General features: G+C 42.2%; 2 protein-coding genes across 3 annotated transcripts; one reads left to right on the top strand and one right to left on the bottom strand.

Moving 5' to 3' along the window:
* The first annotated feature begins 9,976 nt into the window (after window positions 1-9,976).
* On the top strand, window positions 9,977-12,317 carry dlx6a (distal-less homeobox 6a). Its single transcript, XM_033975738.2, has 3 exons — window positions 9,977-10,563; window positions 10,941-11,134; window positions 11,717-12,317. The coding sequence occupies exons 1-3, from the start codon at window positions 10,248-10,250 to the stop codon at window positions 11,948-11,950; spliced, it is 744 nt and encodes a 247-aa protein (XP_033831629.1). The 5' UTR covers window positions 9,977-10,247; the 3' UTR covers window positions 11,951-12,317.
* A 5,337-nt stretch (window positions 12,318-17,654) lies between these two features.
* On the bottom strand, window positions 17,655-19,447 carry dlx5a (distal-less homeobox 5a). 2 transcript variants are annotated; one of them, XM_033975737.2, is made up of 3 exons: window positions 18,938-19,447; window positions 18,616-18,803; window positions 17,655-18,128 (listed from the first exon to the last, which is right to left on the bottom strand). In XM_033975737.2, the coding sequence occupies exons 1-3, from the start codon at window positions 19,290-19,292 to the stop codon at window positions 17,808-17,810; spliced, it is 864 nt and encodes a 287-aa protein (XP_033831628.1). In that variant the 5' UTR covers window positions 19,293-19,447; the 3' UTR covers window positions 17,655-17,807. The 2 variants fall into 2 exon arrangements, with proteins under 2 accessions (XP_033831628.1, XP_055081520.1); XM_055225545.1 differs by having other exon boundaries at window positions 18,616-18,800.
* Window positions 19,448-25,396: the final 5,949 nt, after the last annotated feature.

Genomic DNA, 25,396 nt, shown 5'->3' with positions numbered 1-25,396 from the left:
CTGGACATTCTCTAAAGACTGCAGGGACCTCTGGTCCAGCCCCACAAAGAATTACAATAATCCAGACGCAATGATACAAATGCGTGGATTACTTCATAATCTGCGCAGGTAGAGCTTTACTTATTACTAGCAAGGAGCATCAACTGAAATAATCTGGAAACATTATAACATAGGTGATAATATGGGTCCTTTAAACCCTGTAGAAGGCATTAAGAACACATGTGTTCCTTATGACCTTATATAAAATGTGCACTATGACAAAGTGGTTCGCTTACTAAACAATAGTAAACAAACATGGTCACATGATCATTACGTTTTTAATATGAGCACACACATTACACTACATATAAAGTACATAGACCGGTTAGACACTTATTTCACTGAAACATACTTAAGATAATCATATTTAAGATTTTACTTAGCCTAGTAAGCCTTGCCTTGTCTTTTCTAGTTTATAACTCTACTTCCTGGTTGGACATGGGCAGCAGATATGACATACGCAGAGGTATGTTACCTGGCAACCATAAGGTAATCAAGGGCCAATATGTGTCTAAATTACACAGTTGGTTATGATTTGATAAATAAAATTAAATGACAACACCTTTATTCTGTTAAAGGAAGTTTAAACTGTCAGAAAAATGTCTTCCTTGTGTCTAAAGAGAGTGGAGAGACTCTGTTTAAGAACTCTGCTCTACTTCCTGTTTTCTCCAATGTTTTGTTTTCAACTTTTTTTTTCCCACAAACTGCCACTTAACTGTTGTAAAACTATGATATTTATCACAGATAATATCCCACCAAACCAAGTCAGAAAAATATATGAATCTGTCAAATGCACTCAATACTCATTCAGTATATGCAGGTTGAATAGGCTGTTTGCAGTGGCGGATGAATTACTCAATTCTGTTACTTAAGTAAAAGTACAGATACCAGAAAAAAGAAATACACAAGTAAAGTGAAAGTATCACATGAAAAAATCTACTTAAATAAAAGTATTCTTATACTTTTGTTTTTCAGTCCATTTCAAAAATGAGTACAGATACTGCTCTCAAATGCAGTGAAGTAGTAGTAGTTTACTTAAGTAAAGTACAGATACCTAAAATGTGTACTTAAGTGCAATACCTTACAACTTGTACTTTGTTACTTCACTACTATCTATTTGTGTATTTCTAAATATAGTCTATAGAGCTTGTTGGCCCTGGCCCTGACCCTCCACCTGTGATTTTATGAACACATCCTATTGAGAAAATTATCCACTCTCACATTTCCCCATAGAATACGTTAAAATACAATAAAACAATGAAACTGTATTTGAGTCCATAATCCGCACTAGCCCACACTGCCGCTGCCCCGTGGAGAGGTCACTTGAGTGGTGCGCGTTGATCCACTGACGCCTGTCATCTGCGCACTGATCCCCGAGCCTACACAGCGTGACACCTGCCCCCACAACCGCGGACACGGCCACATCTGTCTACGGCGCACACCTGACGTCAACGCGTAAAGCTAGTCTCCATTACGCTTAGCACAAGACTCTCTCATCTGCTTTGTAAGGCCTTCTACCTCACGCCATGAGGAGAAAAACACAGAAATAAGCAATATCAGTTATCTTGGTGTATTAAACTTGTAACAGCCTACACTGAAAAAAGGACAACGCAAATTACAAGGCTGCAAACGGGAATGTTCCAAATAACCAGGTTAAAGGTACGTGCTTGTACCGGTCCTGGTTTAGTTCTGGTGGGTCCTGTCCAGGTTTAATAACGGGTCTGATCCCACTTTAGTCCCAAGTGTGAATGCATCCCCCAAAAGTGAGCTGCTAAAGTTCTATAATCTAAGGTCTAAAATGTTCTGGCAACTGTGGTTAATATTTATACATATAACATCAACTAAAGCTACAGTAAGTAATTTTCTGGAGGTGGCACATCACCTGGATTATTCCTTGCCATACTTCGGAACATTCACCATGGAAATAGATAATGCCACACTGTGAGATATGACATCTAAAGGAACAACATGTCTATAGATATAAGCAGGAGTAGGCCCTCCTCCAGGCCAAGTCCGAAGCATGTTTGTGGAGATCCAAGTCCGCCCATATAAGGACGTATGCTTGTGAAATAGGCCTCTGGTGAGTCAGTTATGTATGTATGTATGTATGTATGTATGTATGTATGTATGTATGTATGTATGTATGTATGTATGTATGTATGTATGTATGTATGTATGTATGTATGTATGTATGTATGTATGTATGTATGTATGTATGTATCTATTTATTTATTAATCTTACAAATTGTTGCCTATCCTTTCGTGTTTTAACGTCTCCATGTTTGTTTCATGTCTGCTTTTACGCATGGATCCATTGTCGTGTATTGGCTGGCTTGGTTGCATTTAGCGCCTAATAACGGTGTAATTTGGGGGTTCTTCGGGTTGTTTGAAGTCAGGACCGGGGCCTGGGAGCTCCGTACTCTTCACCCGCAGCTGCTGGCGGTAAAAGCCAGCCACTGTGCCTCCGCGAAACCAGAGCGACGAGGAGGTGGCTCAAACGCGGGCTTTGTTTCGCCCTTTGTTTACCAGGAGAATCTTACTCATTTTCCTCCCTGCTTTCTTTTCTTTTTTTTTCATTTTTGGACTAATTCATTTCAATGGCTTTCAAAGTAGAAAATGGAAATGTTGCTCCTGGCCCCCATCTCGGCGGCCGCGTCCTGGCAACAGAGCAATTTTCTATCATCAGGGATAAACGGCGGCGAACAGTACATTCGGATAAAGAGAGCGCTGATTGCCGTGGCCTTCCCGTCTGTCATGCCCGCGCCCAAATCCTCTCCTTCCAGACCGACCACTGCGCTGTCGCACCTCATAATGCCGCGTATTAAGTTCGAGAGATGGGGAGTGGGGGAACGATACGGGCCCCGGTACTCTACCCCCTCCATCTCCCCTCCACCCCACCCCCCCCCCCCCTTCTCCTCCTCACACACAGAGGTAGAGTAGCCAAAATTGTACTCAAGTAAGAGTTACGTTACTTCGAAATAATGTTACTCAAGTAGAAGTTTATAGTAGTTGTCCTGGAAATTACTCAAGTAAGAGTAAAAAGTATTTGGGGAAAACTACATCTCAAGTCACCTAATGTCTGATTTATAATTTGAAGTTAATGAAATGTGAAGGACAAAACATGAAATAATGCACAAAATCTGGTATTTTCAAAGGATGGACAAGCTAAATAATATCTGAAGGAACATTTCAAGAAACACAAATGTTCAAATCATTTCATATTGTCAACATAAAGCTTTTGTCACTTGTAGATTTACTCACAGTGGGAAGAGGAACCACAACTTTTACTCAACTAAGAGTACTTTTACGTCAATAAAAATATTACTCAAGTATGAGAAAAAGTATGCAGCTAGAAAAGTACTCTGGAAAGTACAGTTTCTTCAAAAAGTTGCTCAAGTAAATGTAACTGAGCACTACTCACCTCTGCTCACATGACCCCGGTGTAGGTAAACGGTGTGCGCCATAGTGAGTTGTGCGTGGCCCCCAATGATGGCACCACGCGCTTTTGGAGATATGACACGGTGCCGTCTCTGTGCCTAAACCATAATCACACGTGCATAATGTAACGAGATGGCCTTTGTTCTCCCAGGTGTTCATGACGCACGGTGCACGCGCGTATAGAGTGCAAAATATGCTTCATTTAATGGTTTAGTATAGGTTATGCGTATGGATGAAAGCGAGTGGTTGAAAGCGAACCATCATCACCTATATGATGCTTTTTCTTGAGTATTTTTTCCACTTCTGACTGCTGTTTTTACTATAAATAGTCTATTCTGTTTCTATTGGGGTTAATGTTTTGTAATGTCAAGTAATCTGTCGGATGAAATCTTTTGTTGAAGGTGCTTACTAACTCATTGATTAAAGGAATTGTATGTAAGATTTATATTTTAAATTCCATTAACTGTATTTATCTGTTTCCCCAGATGCGATTTAAACATGTTCAAGTCAAATAGAGCTTTTATTGATAACAATTGTAATGCTGATTTATTTTTCATCACAAAATCATTGGACGTGATGGACAGGTTGGTGTTTTGGTTCTTAAGATGAATCACAAAACAGAATGAGCCTCACATGAGTCTCTCATTTGGTTTGCCAGTTTCAATGCTGAAATCCTGTTGGTTTAAACCTACAAGGACTCTGGTCTAAATGGTCACTACCTAAACCACAGCACCTCAAACCAATCATTAATCAGTGCTAGTGCAGTCTCTGCAGCTCAGTGAGTGAATTCTGGAGGTTCTGAGCTTTCACATGAGGCCTGTCCATAAACTGAGAATGAGAAAAGCGTGTGTGTGTCCTTTATCTGCAGGTTAAGACACTGGCAACCCAGGTTAGGATGAGATTGTAGTACCTTATATATTGCCGTTCTAACTGATATATTTATACTGAAGCTCTTGCTAACTCAATGATTATTAATATGCACTGTCCTAAGTCAATTTAATGCATCAAAATAGCTGTAGGTTATGCACATGTGGATCAGGGGACTGGATTGGTAAGGGTATGAATGGATACTTATCGCAGTATCACATTGTTCTTTTATTAATGATTGAATGAGTGGTTGACAAAGCGTGCGCAAAAGTGCATTACGCTCTCATTACGCGCGTGTCAGTGTTGGGAAGAAGAAGGCCTCTTGTTGTGGTACTGTGTTTGGTCAAACAAGTGCGTGGAGTTATTAAAACCTCCGCTCCCATGGCAACGCTAATGGATGGAATCATTAATGCGTGGCCAATAACAAGGCCCTCATCTGTGCGCGACAGAAATGAATCCAACAATGTAGAATATATAGTCAGCGCTTATATTTAGTTTAATGATAGCTTATAGTGACCCAAAAACAGTTTATAATCATTTATCTGCAAACTATATATTTACTTTGCTAACCTTGATATAGTCTGTTTGTCTACCTAATCGCATTATCCAATTATCCAGATTTTGTAAACTAAATTTGATTGTAACGATACAAAATAAAACACAAAATAATTGGCATGAAATCTTAATCTCAACCTGTTTACATTTTAATGCGCAAACTTTGCAAGGAGGAAACCTGCAGAACCTGTATTTAGACGCACATTTGGGACCTGATACATTGTGATGCAGCTTTTAATAAAAAAAAAAAAAAAAAAAAAAAAAGAAGAAGAGCTTGTAATATGGTTTCGATTTGGTTTTAGTCATGTGTTAATTATCATAACATCTACGTGTAAATATGTGATACACGTTTACAAAATTAACTTATGAATTATATTTGAATATTCTTGTGACTTCCCCATCGTGAAAGGACTTGTGGACTTGTGCGCCATGATAAAACTGGTAACACCAGTGGATTATTGAAGTCTAACAATCATATTTGCACGATAACTTTACTGGTTTTCAATATCTTCCACAAAGCTCCAATACATTTGTTTATGTCAATAAGCCTTCAATTAGGCTAAAACTGAAATAATGCGTAAAACAGGTCTGGTTATGGTTCTTGTTAGCTACGTGCCATGATGTGTTCGAGGCCCTATGTGCATGGTGGGGGTTTGTAACTCCATCCAGGTCTTCACTGCCTTCCCCTCCGATGCGTGCTCCATTCGTCACTCCCTGTACCTGCGTTTCCTCACCAGACAAGCGCGTCCACTTTGACAAATCCAATTAGGTTTTACGTGCGGGCCCAAACCATGCTCCAACTGCGCGCCACCGTTTACGCACGGACAGTCTCCAGAGGCGCTTTATGTATTTGTGTGTTTAAAAGGAGATGTCGTTTGTCGGCCTCCCCGCGTTTCCTCCGAAAAAAGTCTCTTCGACATTAACCCACGCAGACACAGTGGCACGAAAGGCACCTTTACGCGTCAGTTTGCGCCATGAAGGAGAGTTAATGACATTTGGAGATGGTAATTATGACATGTGACCAAACGGGAAGGCAAAAACAAAATGGTGTAAGTGAAAAGTGAAAAGACAAAATATGGAACCCCCCCTCAATTGTTATGTTTGCAATACACTACTACTGTAATACGTGCGTAAAAGGGTAAAAACATTATGTTTGGAGTGCTATGTATTTTTCTTATTGTGAAAAGTAGACAACTACTGCTAAAGAGCTGAACCAGGACTGGACCAGACCAAAACTAGATTTCAATCAAGACTTAATCCAACGCTAAACTAAGTCCAAATCCAGACCATTCAGGACTAAAAATGAACACGACTGAAACAGGACCTATTCAAGCCTACGTCAAGGCTAAACTTGGTTCAAACCAGTGAGTGTGAACGCGTTTATTAAAACGGAAATGAACTGGGACATCCAAGTTTCAATTAGGACCACAATATTACAATACAAACAGCATAGGCCAGGATTAAACCAGGTCTAAAGAAGAACCTGAAACTGAACAAACAAAGTCCAAACCAAGACTAGAAAAAATTGACTAAACAAGCTTTAAACCCTGGACTAAAGACCTAATCCGAGATTGACTGAACCAGAACTTAACCCAGGTTTAAATCAGATCTTAACACGAATGAAAACCACTAAACCCAGATAAAATATTGATCCGCGTGACTCGGGTGTTTGGTGCGACTGTTGCGTAAACGTGTTGGGAATCCCGCGCCCGGCTGATCGTGGAGTGATTTTGGAGGGCCATTCATCAGGTTCACGAGCGCGTTGGAAATGAAGACCACTCGCGTTAAACCAGCGGCGCTCATTGATTGGACTGAAGGTCGATCGTCCGCGTGCGCATCGGGACAGTTCCATTTGGATGATTGGCATTTGCGTCCGTGCGTAAAAATCACCGCTGATGTGGAAGACGCGAGAGACAAGCGCGCGCACGGAGGGTGGTCATAGAGTCTTATAGTTCTTGGCAGTGAAATGATGTAATATTGAGTTTATGCCATAATTTGATATGGAGCTTAGAATTTTAAAGCTGCACTGTGTAACTTTTATCCGCCTGCTGTATCCATGGAAATATTCTTACTGAAATGCTCCACAGTACCATTAAACATTTCTACATTGCACGTATCCAGGTACAGTTTATTTTGCTTTAAAAATAAATTGAAGAGCATGCACTTACCCAGGTCGCCTCTCCACAGATCTGGTTTGCCATTTGGCTTGATGGTGTCACCCGTTTTATCGCCATATCCATGTATTTCGGCATCATGAAAATCTTGCCAAACGTTGGCATAGCGATTAATCATTTAAAACTATTATATTTTTTGAATGGGGGAAAGAAATAAAAAAAAAAAATCACAAATAACAGGAAGTTGAAGCCCATGAATAGATAAGTTTAAGGCCACACTGTAAAACATTCCAGGCACAGCATCAACATCGCCATGGAAACAAGCAAGCAGCAGACCCTCCACCAGAAAAGTGACACAATACACCTTTAAAATGTTTGACGTGGCTTATTAACATTCTAATGGGCCTATTGCTTAAAATTGGGATGGAAAATGGTAGAATTTTCTGTCTGAATGTAAAATTCTTGGTGTGTTTTACGGTTAATAAATCTGTAAATCTACTGACCCGCAATATGACAGACTAATAACGCAGTGAGTCTGTTGAGCCAATTCCAGACAACGGTGAGGATCCACGTTTGCGATTTGCAGTTTGAGGTATTTCTCTTTAAAAACACGTTAACCTATTTGCCCCTCCAAGCCATCTGAAATGTTGACATCATAACATTGTACAACGTGAACGCAATTTATCAGAATGGATTGGAGTGGTGTGTTCACGTACGTGCGTAAAACCAATAGGCCCAAATTGCCACTGAATAAATCTTATACACATTACAGGTATTGGCTTCTATATAACAAATTACAAACATGTTTATCTTACTGTTTATAGAGTAACCTTATTAGAGGTTACATACAGAACACAAAGAAAAAACTCACAAATTATTAGCCTACTTAAAAATATTAATCAATCCTAAATAATGACATAATGGCTCGAGATTTATACCTGGGGAGGACACACTTTTCCCATAAATCATGCGTGATCAGAAAGAAAACGTAGGAGATACACGCTACTTATACGCATAGGCCTAAGAGCATTTTAATGAAATTTTAAATAATTATTTTGATACTAAAATGACACCAAAAGTGAAATTTGATGGGGCCGGTAAAGACACTACGTTACGCATGCTAAACGCAATTTGAGTATATGAAGTATTCAAATGCAGCAAAACCAAACGCAAACCCAACTGTTTTCAATGCTAAGGGTTTTTGGAAATCTGTGTAGGCCTAGAGCATGAGATATCTATACACTAACAAAAAATATTCGCAGTAACGTAGTAAAATGCTTAGTGCGTATTGGTTTGGATGCGCGCGGCGGTCAGACTCTCCTCCCGTGTGATGCTGCTGCGGTAACACGCAGCAGACAGAGCAGGCCTTTCATTTAGCCACGGCTGTCAGCGCTTAACGTGCCCAAAGCGTGACATCTTCCAACAGACCCGTGCATTCACCGCTCCGCTCCAACCCCGGGGCCCCAACAAGCAACAAGCCGGCTCTCCTCTGACCACCGTGGACAGAAGAGCCCTTTAAACCCGCGGGGAGGAGGTGATGCGGACGCGCAGTGTGTCTTTGTAGAAGTGTTCAAAAGGCGATTAAAAAAAACAACCATAGGATCTAGTTTCTCTCTGCGCGTCCGAGTGGAACGGCGGAGGGAATTGCCCGGTGTATTAGCTCGCTCACGGGTGACCAACTGCGGCGGACAGGGGGCGGAAATATCCAAAATACGAAAGAAGCTCCCGTGTGTTGTTTAAAATGACTTACTTTTAAAAGGTCCCCACGCGCGTAAAAACTATCCACGCCGCTTCTCCGTGCGCGCCTCGCCGCTCCACCGCCGCACAGTGATCGCGGCACGGCTGCTCGTGCGCTTTTTAAAATCTCCACAAAGTAAATAACAACCGTAGATGACGATAATAGCAAGGTACCAAGTTCTTGTTACGGGGGAAAAATAAGGGGTAGAAAATTGAAACTAAACGCTGCGCTTAGACAAGCATTTTTGATAAGAGCATAATTGGAGCGACAGTGGCGTGTAATTAGGCCGTAATTTATGCTATATCCACGTTTTTATTCCCCCTCCCAAAATAAAACCAAACCATAATCATCACCGCGCAATTGTTCTTCATTTTATTGCGGCAATTTGGGCGAAGTGTGGCCGCTAATCAAACACGCTCTCTTGATTGGACCATTATTATTTTATGCGTAATATTCAAAGTAGTCCAAATACGGTGTAAGCATTGTTTTTTTTTTCCGTATTTGTAAGAGCCTAAGTATAATTGGCACATATCGGGGAGCCTCGTGTTACAAGTGGGATAAAGACGCTGTCAGTTTATCCGGGTATCCACCCTTCTATCTGCAAAATAACCTATTGTACCTCCGGGGCTATTGTTACGCATGCGTGACACTCACCCGACTGGAGTTTGTCTGGAGATACTCATATGGGCACGAGACAGTTGACTAAATGTTATAAATCTTAAGTGTGAATTGACAAAAGATGTAACAGAAAAAATGAAAAAAAATTACACGAAAAAGCGTGAATGCGTGAGGATTCTAACGCATGTTTCACCAATTTTAGACCAAATTTGGATTTTGTATTTAATGAACAGTGATGCAAACAGGAAATTGTAACTATTCTACATTTGTAAATATTTAAAATTGTGGTTTATGTTTTGAATTAAAACATGTAAAACAAAACCTCAAACCCAACGCATTCCCATTCAAATATAATTGGGGGAATTAGAAAACCAAATCAAAGCGCATTGTAAGCCGCGCGTAATTTGAGGGTTTGGGTCAAAAACAAAACGGTAAAAAACGTGGCGTGCGCACGTCCTGCGGCACGAGACGTCTGCTCCACGCACCGTGTCTGAATGGACTCGGAGCTGCGGTTGGTGGGAGCTGGTAAGGTGGGTTAACTCCATGCAGCTCAAGTCTCCGCCAGGCGCAGGGCTGTGCTGATGACGTGAGGCTCGGGATGACCAATCGGGAGGCGCTGCCCTTTCGAGACAAACCATTTTACTTGTGCATCAAAGTCTGGAAGCGAGGGCTCAATTTTAACAGAATCCACCTTAAAATCTGTCGTCTTAACTTTACCTTTTTGCCGCTACGTTGAGTGAGACCATCAGCGTGCAAGAAAAGCGGGAAAAGGGGGGACGGCGCGTGTTAATAGGACAATATCTCTGCAGAGGAGTGAGGAAGTGAGGTCTCGAGCGGAGGAGAGGGGGGCGAGGAGAGCTCTCAAGGCAGAAAATTCGATGATGACCATGACTGCGATGGCTGACGGACTGGAGACGCAGGACTCTTCCAAATCCGCCTTCATGGAGTTTGGGCAGCAGCAGTCGCATTCGCAGCAGAGCTCTCCGTCCATGTCCGGAGCTCACTACCCACTACACTGCCTCCACAGCGGCTCTCACTCGCATCACCAACCCGACAGTGGCAGCCCCTACAGCGGCAGCGCCAACTCCTACAACCGCTCCCTCGCCTACCCGTATGTGAGCCACGCGCACCACAGCCCCTACCTCCCGTCCTACCACAACAACACCGGGGCGCAGACGCGGTTGGACGGCGCAGGTAAGGCCGCCGTGCTCCACACCGCTCTACACCGCTCCGCACCCTTCCCGAATCCAAACCTGAAATCAGTGCGTAAATGCGGCGAGCTCGCGGTTTTAGTGGCACACGGAGCGCGCCAGACCCGAACTAGAAGTTGCTTTAAAGCCGCAGTGTGCTCCTGGTGGAAATTAGGCAGCGCTGAATGTTGTAATTAGCATTTAATTGACATGTCATTACCAGCAATATCCTAAATATGACAGCCTATGCGGAATGCTGGCGGCGCCTACAGCCAACGCCAATCACGTCTTTAAAACGCGCGTACGTTTTACTCGTTTTGGGCCGAGTTGGAGAGGCGCGCCGCGGCTGTGGAGTGATGACACTGTTTGTTTTTGTTCCAGAGCAGCAGAAGACGACGGTGATTGAGAACGGGGAGATTCGGTTTAACGGGAAGGGCAAGAAGATACGCAAGCCACGGACCATCTACTCCAGTCTGCAGCTTCAGGCGCTTAACCACCGTTTCCAACAGACACAGTACCTGGCGTTACCGGAGCGAGCCGAGCTGGCTGCGTCTCTGGGGCTCACGCAGACGCAGGTAGGAGAGGAGACGTGACATGTGCTGATTACGAATCAGTTAATCTGGTATTTTCCATTTTTTTAAAGTGTAGTGATTCAGTATTAGCAGATTATTATTATTATTATTATTATTATTATTATTATTATTATTATTATTATTATTATTATTATGCTATTCTATTTTGTTGCGTGCGTTTAGTTTAGTTTCTTTTATTATTGTTAATATTACTAACTTAATAGTACATTTCTGCAATTTAAAAGAATGTGATTATAATTTCTGAGTATTTCAATCTGTGTATCTGAACCATTTCTACAGTGCATTTAATAGTTTTATGAGAATGTTGTCTATTTTTTGGTTGATAATATTACATTTCTATTATCAAAACTTCATTTTCGCGATATTCACGATAAAGAATAAGTTAGACTCATTAGTATTCATTTGTTTCTATTAATTATTTATCTTTCCCCGTGCGCAATTACGCATGCCGATTTTTTACGCACCTTTCTCCTTGTAAGCACGGTCATTACAGGATTGTATTTTTCGCTTGGCCGCCCTCCCTCTCGTGTAACACCGTTTCTCTTTTTTCCTCCTCGGCCCCAGGTGAAGATCTGGTTCCAGAACAAGAGGTCAAAGTTCAAGAAGCTGCTGAAGCAAGGCGGCAACCCCCACGAGAGCGAGCAGATCCCTGGTACCATGTCCCTGTCCCCGCGCTCCCCGTCCGTCCCTCCCATCTGGGACGTGACCGCCTCATCCAAAGCCATGCCGGCCAACAGCTACATGGCAGGCTACTCCCACTGGTACTCGTCCCCGCACCAAGACTCCATGCAGAGGTAGACGCGCACCCGGGCCTCCACTGACACTCTCGCCCTGCTTTGGAGAGGCCTTTGCGCATCGCGTTCGGCCCGATAGTAGCTACAGTTTTGGATGGAGGAGAAGCCAAGCGCGGACTGGACGCTGAGAGAGCTTCGGGGGCGCGCACACGGACCTTTTGTACATGGCTGTGCGGTGGGCATCCGATCTGTTCTGCTTCGTTCATGTTGAAAGCCAAATATAGCAGAGACGTTGAAGAACACGGACGTTGACGCCTTGTTGGACTCTTTGGTTGTTCCCTTCTTCGACATGCAAATTTGTCTGTGTGTATATATCTATGCCTTTTGGAGCTGTACATACACTTTTTATGTTTTGTCAGATTGAGTAAAGCGTGACTCCCAAACACAACGCCTGCCTTTGTTGCCTGATTTCCCACCCGCACTTAGCTCGGCATTCTCCGGGCCTTTTTGCGAGCGCCGTATTGGGCCAACATCACATTGTACCGTCGCCGTTTTCCGCCACCCTGCAGGGCCCGCGCTGCAAACACACGGCGGAACACAAGCTAATGACACAGTGCGGTGAAAGCCCCAAACACGGCGCCGCGCGGACGGAGAATGAGGCTGAGGAAATCAACTTACCCGCTCCGCCGCCGCACATTCACCCCACACACTCGCTCGGGTCCGGCGCGTCTTGTCATCTCACCCCCAATTATCCGCGGTATTGACAAACGCTGCTCCTCGCTCCGTCCTAATGCAGGCCGCTAAATGCCACGCGCCACGGGATCGATGCAGACAAAGCGGCAGCTGCAGTGGCGTTCAATATGAAGGAGATATTTGGGACAATTTGTGGGTTTTTATCCAAGTGAGGCTTTTTTTCCATTCTCATAAATGCAGGCATAATTAGGGTAATTTTTGATGTAGCCCGCTGATTACAGCGTTTTTACCGTCAAAGATAATTACCTGTAATTTTCTACCACTTTTAATACTAAAAGGCATCTTTATTTGGATTTGAGGTAGCACAGATGGAACAAAAGGGAAAATTATTCGGTTATTCATATACAAATTGCTCAGAAGAGTAAGCGCTTGGGATATTATCTGAAATTACACAACGTTGAAAAGCGCCATGCAGCTGTCAAGTCGCGGATGTCCCACTGGCGCTCACTCAGCACTACCTGGGCCCCCACGCACGCCAGGGGCCTCTCATCTGCCTCATCCCCGGGAGAGGTGCTGCTGTACCGGGCTCACACCATGCACCAGCCGTAAACAACTCCAGTGCTCCACAAACACCAGAAATCAACCGCATGGAGTGACACGTTTAGCGCACAGACGATCTTTGATTAAGAGAGAGATAGAGGATTTAGATCTACAAGTCTAAATATAGATAGATAGATAGATAGATAGATAGATAGATAGATAGATAGATAGATAGATAGATAGATAGATAGATAGATAGATAGATAGATAGATAGATAGATAGATAGATAGATAGATAGATAGATAGATAGATAGATAGATAGATAGATAGATAGATAGATAGATAGATAGATAGATAGATAGATAGATGTGGGGGAGTATGTGTCACTCGTCTGTCAGACCTGTCTCGCTGCTGCTCTATAGAAGAAGCAGTGAGCCATAAAAGCACCTGCAGCTGACATGCATAAACCGTGCGTGAGACGTGCGTGTGCGTGTACGTGCGCGCGCCCTGTGCTCCGGAGTAGCACTAAAAGCCTGCTCTAAGATACCTCACAACATCTGAGTCTAACACGACAGGCCTATCCAACTGTCAACAGCACTGCGCACATACATTCTCACTTAGACAGACGTGATAAACATAACCGGGTCCTACCTTGTCCCGGAGCTGAGGGAGAGCTGCGCCTCTCCTGCTGCCTGCGCATAAGCAAATCCAGGTGTAAGCGCTCGCACACTCCGGTAAGCTCTTATATATTGCCTGCAAAATTAGCTGTTATTACTGTCAGTGTTTAGTGATGGCGAGCCTGAAAAAAACCTCTCTGCAATCAAGAACCAAGCGCATCTTTGCAAATTATAGGCAATTGTCAATGTCCAGATTATGATAATGGAGGCCCTAATCCTGAGAATAATTATTGTGGAGAGTTACAGTCGGAGCTGTCCAGTAAAGCTACGCTCGTTATTTACACGGGGTTTGTGAACGCCGCGCGGGCTGAGTGGAAAATGTTGGGCTGCAAATAAACGGGGCTCTCGATGTAATGGCGCCACTACAGCCGCGCGCGCTGTGGGTAAATATGCGCGTGCATATTACTCATCAAAGGACACGGACATACGCTTCACGGGGTTCATTTAAGTGACGAGCGTGAGACGTACGTTATGTTTGATTAGCAGGACTAAATAACAACACAAACCAACACAATAAGGTTAGGGTACTTTTGGTGTCCATGTTTGTTCAGTGCATTTGACACCTCCTCGGTTGATATTGAAGGTTCGTGGTCAGAACTGGCTTCATAAATGAACTCGGTCCACCTAGAATCAGTATCAGTATGATTCAAATAAATATATACACTCCAAAACTATGGCTGTGCTTTGGCGGTTAACCCAAAATAAGTGGTATCATAGGCCTACACTTAAGATCAAATCACGTAGTGCAAATGGTGGCTATGGTTTTTCACCATTACAGTAAAATAACAGAAACCAGATTTGTCCTATTGCAACAAATAAACAGCGTGGGACTGTGCGCGCGTAAAGGGCGTGACGTCTCATCACGCGTTCTCTTGTGCCCCCCGTGCGCGCTCCCGTGGCTCCGTGCCCTGGATGCTTCACGTCCATAGATTTGTATTGAGGACCTTGCCGCGCACTGTGGCTAATTATGGCTCCCGTTTGGCCCACATTTAGAATTAGGCCGAAAATGACAACAAGCTGTTCGCCTGGCTGCGGGGGAAAGCGAGTCTGGAGTGTGGGTTACTAAAGATTTCAGGTCAGATGGAACACGTGAGGCCTTATTGGTCAATACAGGTCAGATTTCAGGTGTGAGGTGCTGCTGAGTTGAATAGCCGGAGGTTTTGTCTAAGGCCAAGATAAATCCTCAGTTAATCTCGGTTTTAGTTCGTGCGTAATTGCGCATAGATAAACCACATTGCCCTGGTCTTGTTATTCTGGCACTGTTTAAGACAATTTTGCATGTGTTTGTTTTGTCTTGAAGTCAGCCTAGTTATAGTTATACATTTAAAACAGGCTTAGTTTCTTTGTTTAACTTAGAATGTTGTGTCATTTGAGGCACATGGTTAATAACTTGTTAAGGCCTGGTTTAGTTCTATTTGGGTTCTGGTGCATATGTTAGTTCTAGGTATTAATACTTGGTAAGGTCATGTTCTCAGCAAGGTTTAGAGCCAGTTTAGTCCAAATTTTGATGTCTGATATTTATCCTTGTTGGATTAGTTTAGGCTTGGTTTAGTCCTGGTTAAGACCTCTCATTTTGCCTGGTTTTGGTTAACGGTACTTGGTCATATTTTAATGTTAAATGGTTATATTTTTAAATAGCAGTTTTTCACCTTCAGGACCCTCAAAGTGCTTTGCATTAAGGAACCTGTCACCCATTCACGCACACATTCATACACCAGTGTACACAGATACTGGGGGCAAGGTGGGTTAAGTGTCTTACTCAAGTACACAATGACTGTGGGAGCTGGAATCGCACCACTAACCTGTGGCCCAGTGGACCTGATCGCTCTACAAATGATGTTTATGTTGAGAGCGAGATTCAAACCATCAGCCTTCAGATCAGTGGACAAACATTCGGTTCAATATCCTATAGGCCTGGTTGGTGCAGATATAGATTTAGTTTCTTGGTTTAATTTAAAATGTTGTATGATTTGGTGCTCACCCAGGGTCTCAAAGGACCCATATAGCACTATTTTCAGATATATGTTATGATGTTGTTTCCTCATCAAAAACACACTTGGGGTTGTGTTTTGTTTCATTCACACATGTTGAATGAACCATGTTAAACACACGCTGCAGATTTAGGCTGAGGTCTTCTCTCAAACAGAAAATATCCTGTTCCACCTTGTGATGTCATGTAGAAAGACAGGAAGTGCTCCACTTTGTTTTTAAACTCCATAAACCTTCACTAGAATCATTTGGATCAATTCAGCACTGGGATTTCCCATCTCTAATAAACAAAAGGGGAAAAGTAGATGTTAACTTGAAAACTACCACTTCATGACATCACAAGGTGGAACAGAGCATTATGAGATTAGGAGATATAGACAGACTAATAAAAAAGTGTTACACAAACATGTGTGAATGAAACAAAGCACAACTCCAGGTATGTTTTTGAGGAGATAACAAAATTATATCATGGCATAAAGCTCACAATTGTCCATTTTGTGTAATATAGGACCTTTACATAATTTGTACGTGGTTAAACTTGGTATGGGCCTGTTCTAGACCAGGTTTAGTCCCAGTTTAGTCTGAATTTCTAAGTCAACGCACATGGTTGATTTGGTTTAGTTTAGGCTCAATCCTAGTCCTTTTTGCCTCCTTTTCAGTAGTTTATAGGCCTAGATTGGTGCAGATAAACAATATATTTAAAAAGTACTGAGACAAAACAAAACATAAAAACAAAACAAAAAATGCATTTCAGGCGCGTATTCGGCTCCCTCCAGACCGGTTTGTTTAGCGGTTTAGCAGCAGCAGCGCTAGTATTACAGCCTGCTAATAACACCCTAGAATCGTTTTTTTCTCTCTCTCTTTTTTTCTCTTTCCCGGAAGGTGGGCTGCGGCCGGGAGTGGCGGAGCTCTGGAGCCGCTCAGCCCCCACAGGAATGCGGATTGTCTCAGCTCCAGGGCCGCCCCCCTCGCCTCCTCGCTGCCATTCAAAGCGCGTAATTGTAGGGGACACAAAGCCGCCTGCTGCAGCCTGCTCTCTGCTTACACCGGGCCACAACACGAGGATATGAGAAAAATGCCACCATTTTTTTACAACGTTGTACAGGAATCAAGAACATCTCCCCAGCCCCCCCGAGATTATTATTATTATTATTATTATCGTTAGTAGTAGTAGTAGTAGTAGTAGTAGTAGTAGTAGTAGTAGTAGTAGTAGTAGTAGTAGTAGTATTTAGTAGTATGAGTGTTCGTATTAATTTATTTGTATTATTGTTTTTATTTTATTGTTTGTCTATAAGCTAGGCCTAGACACCACAAACCATTTTCTTCATTGTTACATTGTGGTTGCCATAGTTGCCATAACAGTAGGCCCTGTTTAAATGTATTGGGAGAATCGTGTTTGGGTTGAATGGATTTTGTGGAAAAGTTCTCAAAATTTTCCTTTTTTCACCTAAAAATTGTGGATTTTATCTGGCAATTTTAGTATAGATTATTCTACAAAATGTTTGTCCCACCCACGATTCTACATGCATGGGACTGGACCAAATTGTATTGAATATTTCGTGCTCTTTACACAACAGTTTTTATGAGTCAAAACCAATCTTCTCCCAACAATATAAGAAGGAGATTTAATTTCCATGGGCTATTTTCAAATTGGTCAAATAATGTTATGATATCTGTGGCTCTAATGGTTAAATTCCATACCATCCCCTCCCGCGCGCACACCTTCGCGCGCTGCTTACGCTGTCAGCGCAAACAGGTGCTAAATACAATCTTGTCATGTCCCAGTGAGCCGCGGTGATTTACGGCGCTGTCACCCGAGGCAAGCGCTTTGTCTGCGGCTTAAATAACAGCACAGGACCGCTCACTGCTCATTGTCCACGTAAACGTTTAATAGTCTTCCAAAATGCAATAAATTACATGCACACATTTACACATTTGACACGTTTGCTCCTATGACCATCACATACATTGCATATTCCTCTGAAATGTGAAAGAGTCCACGGGAGGTGCGCAGTCTGTGTTCAGTATAACGTCCCTGCTCCCAGCGCCAGGGAGTGCGGTAAGTAGTCGGGGCTTTGCAGATGCGAGGGCACGGAGGTAGAGGCCGCTGAGCTGTACCATGATACCGAGTTTTCCAAAAAGTGAGACGGGGTGCTGCTGCTGAGGCTCTGAGGAGGCAAACCGTGCGTCCTGCTCGCGTTTTGGGAGTCCCACACGACCGGGGACTGCGGGGAGTTACACGCCATGGGGTCGCTGGAGCTCGGGCTGTGTTCCGGGGGCAGCTCGCCGTTTTTCATGATCTTCTTCAATTTGGAGCGTCTGTTCTGAAACCAGATTTTCACCTGAAAAAAAGAGAAAGCTTCGTTAACGAGTGAGGATTTATGGAGAGCTGTGCGTAAAATGTAATTACGCACGTAAAGAGGGGCACGTGGATGTTTAAAGACAGCGCCATAATACAATTGTACTATACAATCTGTGTAAACAAAAAGGTTCTTCTGGGTACTTTGACATACATTTGCTAACTGTAATAACGTAAATGAGACCATTGACTATTTATACACAATAGCCAATTTCTCCTCCAAGGTGACGTAACATAACATTTAAAACGCGTAAACGACAAACATAACCTTTGAATTTCAATTGTAATACTTTTGTTGATATTTTCACCAGGCTTCTTTTTTTTAATGTGTTTTCAATATTAGCCTACAATGGACAATAATTGCAAAATGTAGAGGCTTTGTTTTTAACAAATTTTGCAGATCCAGACATAAAATCTTAAATTTATTCATAAGACTATAATGCAGATCCTAAAGTGTAGAAGAGTCTTACCTGTGTCTGCGTGAGGCCCAGGGACGCCGCCAGCTCGGCTCGCTCCGGCAGCGCCAGGTACTGCGTGTTCTGGAAGCGCCTCTGCAGCGCGGCGAGCTGGAAACTCGAGTAGATGGTCCGGGGCTTCCGCACTTTCTTGGGTTTACCGTTCACCATACGCACCTCCGGCTCGGCCAAGTCTTTGTCTGCTGAGAAAAGCACACCAAACAATCTAAATTAGGCTGTGTGAAAAAGTTAAGCCATTTTAATAGGAATAAAAAACCTCGGATGTGCAAAAGAGAATACAGTTTGTAAAGCGCAAAACGAATGTAGCGGGTCGTACCTTGCGGACTGGCTTGCCCCGGTAGTCGGCTGTAAGTTCCGTACTGTGGGTAAGCTGCTGCCGTGTACGCGCCGTAGTCGGAGTAGGATTTGGCCGCGTAGTTCCCGGCCGCTCCGTTGACGCTCTGGTACTGGTACTGATACGTGTTGAGCGGCTTCCCGTACGATGTGGGGCTAGGGGAGCAGTAGCCGTGCGCGGAGCCCGTGGAGGCGGCGGGCCCCGGGCTGTAGTACCCTGAGTCCGTGGCTGTCGACTCCGGTAAAGTGGGGGATTCCTGAGACGGATGGTGCATGTTGGAGATGTGGAACGAGCTCTGGAAATCTTTGACACTCCTCCGGTCGAATACTCCAGTCATAATTCGGTTGCGCTTAAAAATGTTGAGTAGTTCGATACTTACAACACGATAAAAGTGTGTCCAGTTAGCTGTAGACTTAGAGGACCATTATCATACGCTCTCAGGCCGCGCGCTCCACTGAAGACTGCAGCCAGCCCCTCAGCAAAGACTTGGTTAAATCCTAAACTGCGCTCTTACGCACTGCGGGGAGGACCTGGTTCCATTGGCCAAGGCGCGTACAGACGGAGAGCTACACCCAGTTCGCTCCCCCAGCTCTGCACGAGGGGCGCCCGGACGAAGGAGGCTTTATTGTTTTTATACGATCAATCAGTGTGGCCCATTACCGCGCGCCTGCCGCATGTGCACGTGCATTTTTATGTGTGCACGTTTATATGCGCGCGGATTCACGGGGAGCGGTTTAGAGAAGGCCTCCCACGCGCTCCCAGTTACTGATGCACGTATGGCTTTTATTTACGCGCTTTATGAGCTTATGCAGTCGAATAACCACATGACACAAGGCCGAGTACAGTTCCGTAACAATTATGAAAATAAAAAAAAGGCCCAAAGCTCCGTAGTGTACACAATGTTTTTTGTTTTTTTTTTATGACGCTGATGATATGCGTAATAAACGTAATGGGTTGATTTAAAGTTTTGATGTCACAAAATGACAGCGTTTTATATATATATATATATATATATATATATATATATATATATATATATATATATATATATATATATATATATATATATATATATATATATATATATATATATATATATATATATATATATATATATATATATATATATATATAGGCTTAGGGAGAGTCATGGGGCCTTTACCACTCATTCGCTGGTGGATAGCGCTTCCCAGTGGACATGTCTTGAACTGCATGATCGTCTCAGTCCTCGTCTTTATTTCCAGATAATTCATTATACACTGCCAGTCAACATTTTGGAGACATTTCTGTTTCTTCTTTATTTCCATTATTATTTACATCTTCTCGCTGAAGGCATTAATTTTGTGGTCAATCATTTACATCCTGGTGCTGCACGGTGGCGCAGTGCAGTAGCACTTGACTCACAACATGAAAGTTCCAGGTTTGGACCACGAGAGGCCTGAGTGCAGGCAGTTGCCGGAAGAAAGGAGTCTGAGAGGGAGTTTGAAACAGAAAACGTAGAATGAAGAAATTCCCAAAAAAGGACAAAATATTGCATTTGAGAAAATTTATAAATTATTTTGTGAGGCTAATTTCACTTGTGGATGGAGAAGGCTTTGGCTTTCAAGGTTTTGGCCTCAAGTCCAAGTCAAAGACCTTTCAGGAAGCACATTATCAGTATGTTTAATGAAGAGTTATCTTGCGGATCGACAACAATAAACTCTTTTCCACTGGCATGCTTCACTTGGGGCCGCCTTGGAGTGGGTCTGTTTGGTGCAGCTTCCTCAAGCCGAGTTGTGTTTCCATGCCCCTGAGCACAGCTCCAGATCCAAGGGCAGGGCTCTGCTCAGTGAGACACTGACGTTACCCAAACATTACAGAAGTTTTCTTAATAAATTAAATCAAAATCAAATTTGAATAAAAAGACTTTTACTTTGTGGCACTGTGAGACGTGTCTGAATAAATACAAGACTATGGTTTATCGTCAGCTTTTCCTGCATTTATTTCATTTCTCTGCACCTCTACGTTGCACTTTACTCTCTCTTTAAGTAATGCATTGGGTTTGGCTCATGTTAGTTACGCACAGGAAATATAATATTTCCGGAAAAACGATATATAAGTCAGCGCTTGGTGAGATATAATTGTTTTGTGATTATATCTGCTTTTTGCCATTTTGAGTCTGCGCTTTCTCTTGCCCAATCATCTACTTTCTTGTGTACCTACGCCTTATCTAAAGAGATCTGTACCATACTGGTCCCCTCTGGGAGCTAGAACTCTCCAGGGTCCACTTCAGACCCCTCTGACGGGGCAGCACAGTTCACTTTAGACAGTGGAGACTCTTGTGGCCCATATTGATCCGCTTCAAAGTAAACCAGTGGAAACAAGACTAATCTGTCCTATTTAAAAATTACCATTCAACTATACAAAGGCTGTCATGTGGCACACCACAGGGCAGCTGTCTGGGACCCATCCTTTATTTATCAATGAGATATCTCATGTTTTAAATATGGTCCATATAGTACGTATGCTGATTATGTCACACTCATCATTTAAACAGCATTCTTCAACATGAAGTACGTGTGATTCATAATTGGGATAATAAAAATAAGTTAAAAATGAATGTGTTAAAAACTAACTGTATGGTTTTGGGGTGTAAAAGTGCTTTGAAGTCTATGTAGAACCTTAATCTCCCCATACAAGCTGCTGACACTCAGCAAGTGAAAGAGGCCAAACTACTGGGTGTTAAAATGGACTTTATTTTGTCATGGAGTGATAGTATTAAAAACTCGATTGCAGAAATGAGTATAGACATCTCTAACATATACGATGTGCTAATTTTTTTTCCCTTTGGCTATTCACTCTCTGGTCCTTTTACATTTAGACTCTTGCTCTGTAAAAGGATCTTGCAAAGCTACAACTTATCCAGAACAGGGCAGCTGGCCTCGCTCAGCTCTACCCGTGTAGGACCAGTGTGAGTGTCAGGTATAAGAGGCCTGGTTTACTATGGAGGACAGATTCACCTGTAGCCTTATTTTGTTTTTCTAAAAGTGTGTTTATGTTGCACTTTTTCACCGTATTAAGTTCCTAGTTTGTGAACTGTGTTCACAGACTATGGCAATAAAAGTCTTCTGATTCTGATTCTGATTCTAAAAATGTGTATTGACCTTATTCCGCCCCTCCCACTTTTGCTGTGTGACTAAATTGCTCTTTCCTCATGGTGACACTTTTGGTTAAGTGGGAATCCCATTCATTTAAATGGAGAATTTGGGAATGGATTCACCTAAAAAATATGACATAAAGCAGGTTCATTTGTGTGAAATGTTCAGTAGTGATGTGACCAACAAGTCAACAATGCACCGATTCCCTGGGGGCTTTAAAACTTAAAAACTTAAAACTTATACTTTAGAATAAGTATTCACATACGTCACTGGGCCTGTTTGCACAGCTACTGCCCTAGAGTGATCAGCATGGTTTTAAGATCATTTCCAACATTTTCCACTAATTAATTTAATGGACGGAAAAGAACTGTGATAGTGCTGTGGAACACACTCCCCAAAACCTTGACTGTGCAGAGACTGTTCACTTCCAGAAACCAAGAAAATGTTAAAGAAATATATCCAAAATTGTATATGATATGCCTGGGTCATATGTATTCAGTGTAATATTATTGGATATATTACTGCTAAATAGTTCAGGATGTACACTGGAACAGGACTGTCCTATGTATGATGTTTTAAAGAAGGCGGTTTACACAAAATAGTTTTTGGTTTTTTTTGTTGTTGTTTTTTTGTTTGTTTTTTACCTTTTTGCCATGTTATGATGTTGTTCCCTCATCAAAAACATGCCTGTTTGAGTATTTTAGCAAACTGGGCTCTATTCGAACCCTCCTTACAGTTATCTGTATTGTGCAATGCTCCACCCACAAGCCTACATCACCCATGCTCCCACACATCAAGTCTTCATAAATATACAAAAGCATGATACAAAACTATACACAGCAACTAGACAAAGTTTCATTAGTTTCATTAGGAGGACTGCATATTGATTGTGAGAGTGCTCTGAAGGGGGAGTGACGAGGAGAGCAAAGGGAGGGGGGATTCAGTGTGTCAAAAACAAAAGTCACATTTTCATATTAGCATTTTCAACGATAATGTACAATTTTCAATGACTGTGACTGTCTTGTGAGCACATAAAGCCCATATACAGCGCAGGGCATAGGGGGTCAGTCCCTTTAAGCAGGTCCGAGCGAGTGTTCTGTATGATCTGTAGCAATGAGGAGGGGACGAGCCAAGTGCTTATCATTGTGCTTATGTCTAATGACAGTATAGACTACATGGAACGCTTACTTCACCTATTTGTAGGCATAGACCCACTGTAATTATCTCTGGGCCTGCCTTTTTATACGTGTCAATGTGCCTGGAGACCAGAGCCCACATCCAGAGCACATACACCTTTACAGGCTCTGGGCTATTGTGGCATGTCGATGTAAACTCTTACATGATTTTTTTTTTACTAGTCAAGTCAAGCCTCGAATCATGGGCCTTCAAATCCAAGTACGAGTCCCAAGTCTTTAAATAGTGACTCACAACTGAGTCACAACTTGCAAGTCCACACCTTTGTTAACTGTACAGGGATTCATCCAGTTGGATCACCCAAGTGTTCTCAACATGTTCAAGGTTAATTATCTGAGATGGGAATCGAAAATGTCTTAAATTGGAAAATGTGTCTCAGATAAAATGTCCCTGACCTGTGGGGTGCCCCAGGGGTAGTTCAACCTCTACATGCTGCCGTTAGGTCAGTTAATACGCAGCAATAATGTGTCCTACCACAACGATGCAGATGACACTCAGATCTATGTCTCACTGCAGCAGGTGAATATGGACCAGTGGATTCACTCTGACTCTATATCCAACAGATCAGTGTGTGGATGCAAAACAACTTTCTTCAGCTAAACTCAGACAAGACTGAAGTCATATTGTTCAGCTCACAGAAAGAGTCAGGACTAAACACGGGGAATCAGCGTTTCAATTTTATGAAACTAAAACCTGCAACCAGGCCTCTACTGTTTATAATGTTTAAATACAGGCTCAAAATGGTTCTGTTTAGCTGTGCATGTGACTGAAAGGTTTGTATTCTGCAGTCTTCTCTTTTAATGTTAATTTTATGATGATTATTTATGTTTTTATTTGTGTGATTTTAATGTCCTTCTTATTCTGTAAAGCACTTTGAATTACTTTGTGTATGAATTGTGCTGTACAAATAAACTTGCCTTGCCTTACTGAGGCCTTAAAGAGGGTAAAGAGTCAACAGGAGGAATTTGAGGACGGTAAATCAGATAATATGTGTTGAAATGTTTGTTGTCTCTCTATGGACTGCTCATTGGAGCTTCAAAGTAAAACTGAGAGGGTTCAAATGATAATGGATGCCACAAACAGTTTTTTTTGTTGTTTTTTTTGGATAAGCCACAACAATTCTTCATGTTGCTGACTCCATGAATTCATTAGCTGATAGATAGTTGGGATTTAGCCTACATAACTTTACTTTAAAGGGCCTATATCACGTTTTTTATTGGATGGAGTTCTTCTCTCAAAGAGAAAATCACATTGTGATGTCATGTGGTAATACAGGAAGTGCTGCATTGTGTTTATATAATCCATACAACTTCCCTAGAATCTTTAATATAATTTCAGCCCTGATATTGCCAATCTCTACTGAACAAAAAGTACAAAGGTAATGTAGACAGACTAATAAATCAAACATGTGTGAATGAAACAAAATACAACGCCAAGTGGGCTTATGTTTTTGAGAAGGTAACAACATTATGACATGACTAAAAGCTCAAAAGAGTCAAGTTTGTGTAATATAGAACCTTTAATTGTTTCATAGGCAACTAATGGGATATTTGTATATTTAAACCGCTGAGGATATAGTAGACGATAGTGGAAGTGCAGGGTACTGCTAGTTCAGTTTAGTCTATATTTGAAGGGACAATGTAGCTACAGAGACATTAAGATCATAAAATACAGAGATGTTGCGAACAGGTTCAAAGCTAAATACCACCTAGTTCCATATGCAGTCAGTGATTTGCAGGAATACAGTCTACAGTGCTATAGTCCTCTTAAGGTGAGACACAGAAGGTAAATAGAAAAAAAACAACCTTCAATTTGAAACTTGTACTCACAAAAGAAAAAAATGCACGTATTACAGGTTTTTCATCATGTGATGTTTTCATATAAAAAAAAAGCTGTGGTGGAAGAAGAACTCGATTTTGTTACTGAAGTAAAAGTACAGATACTGGAGCAAAACTAGAAAAAAAAAAAATCACCTTAAGTAAAAGTATTAAAGTATCTGTTTAAATTAACTTGGGAAAAAAAATATTTTGCACAGTTTTTGAGATTTAATAAAGCTTCAAATGTAGTGCCTTGGTTAAGATTTGTGCTGATTTTCTTAGTATAGTTTTGT

The sequence above is a fragment of the Periophthalmus magnuspinnatus genome, chromosome 11, assembly GCF_009829125.3.
Source record: "Periophthalmus magnuspinnatus isolate fPerMag1 chromosome 11, fPerMag1.2.pri, whole genome shotgun sequence".
NCBI lineage: Eukaryota > Metazoa > Chordata > Actinopteri > Gobiiformes > Gobiidae > Periophthalmus > Periophthalmus magnuspinnatus.
This window is presented reverse-complemented; position numbering and strand designations above follow the sequence as displayed.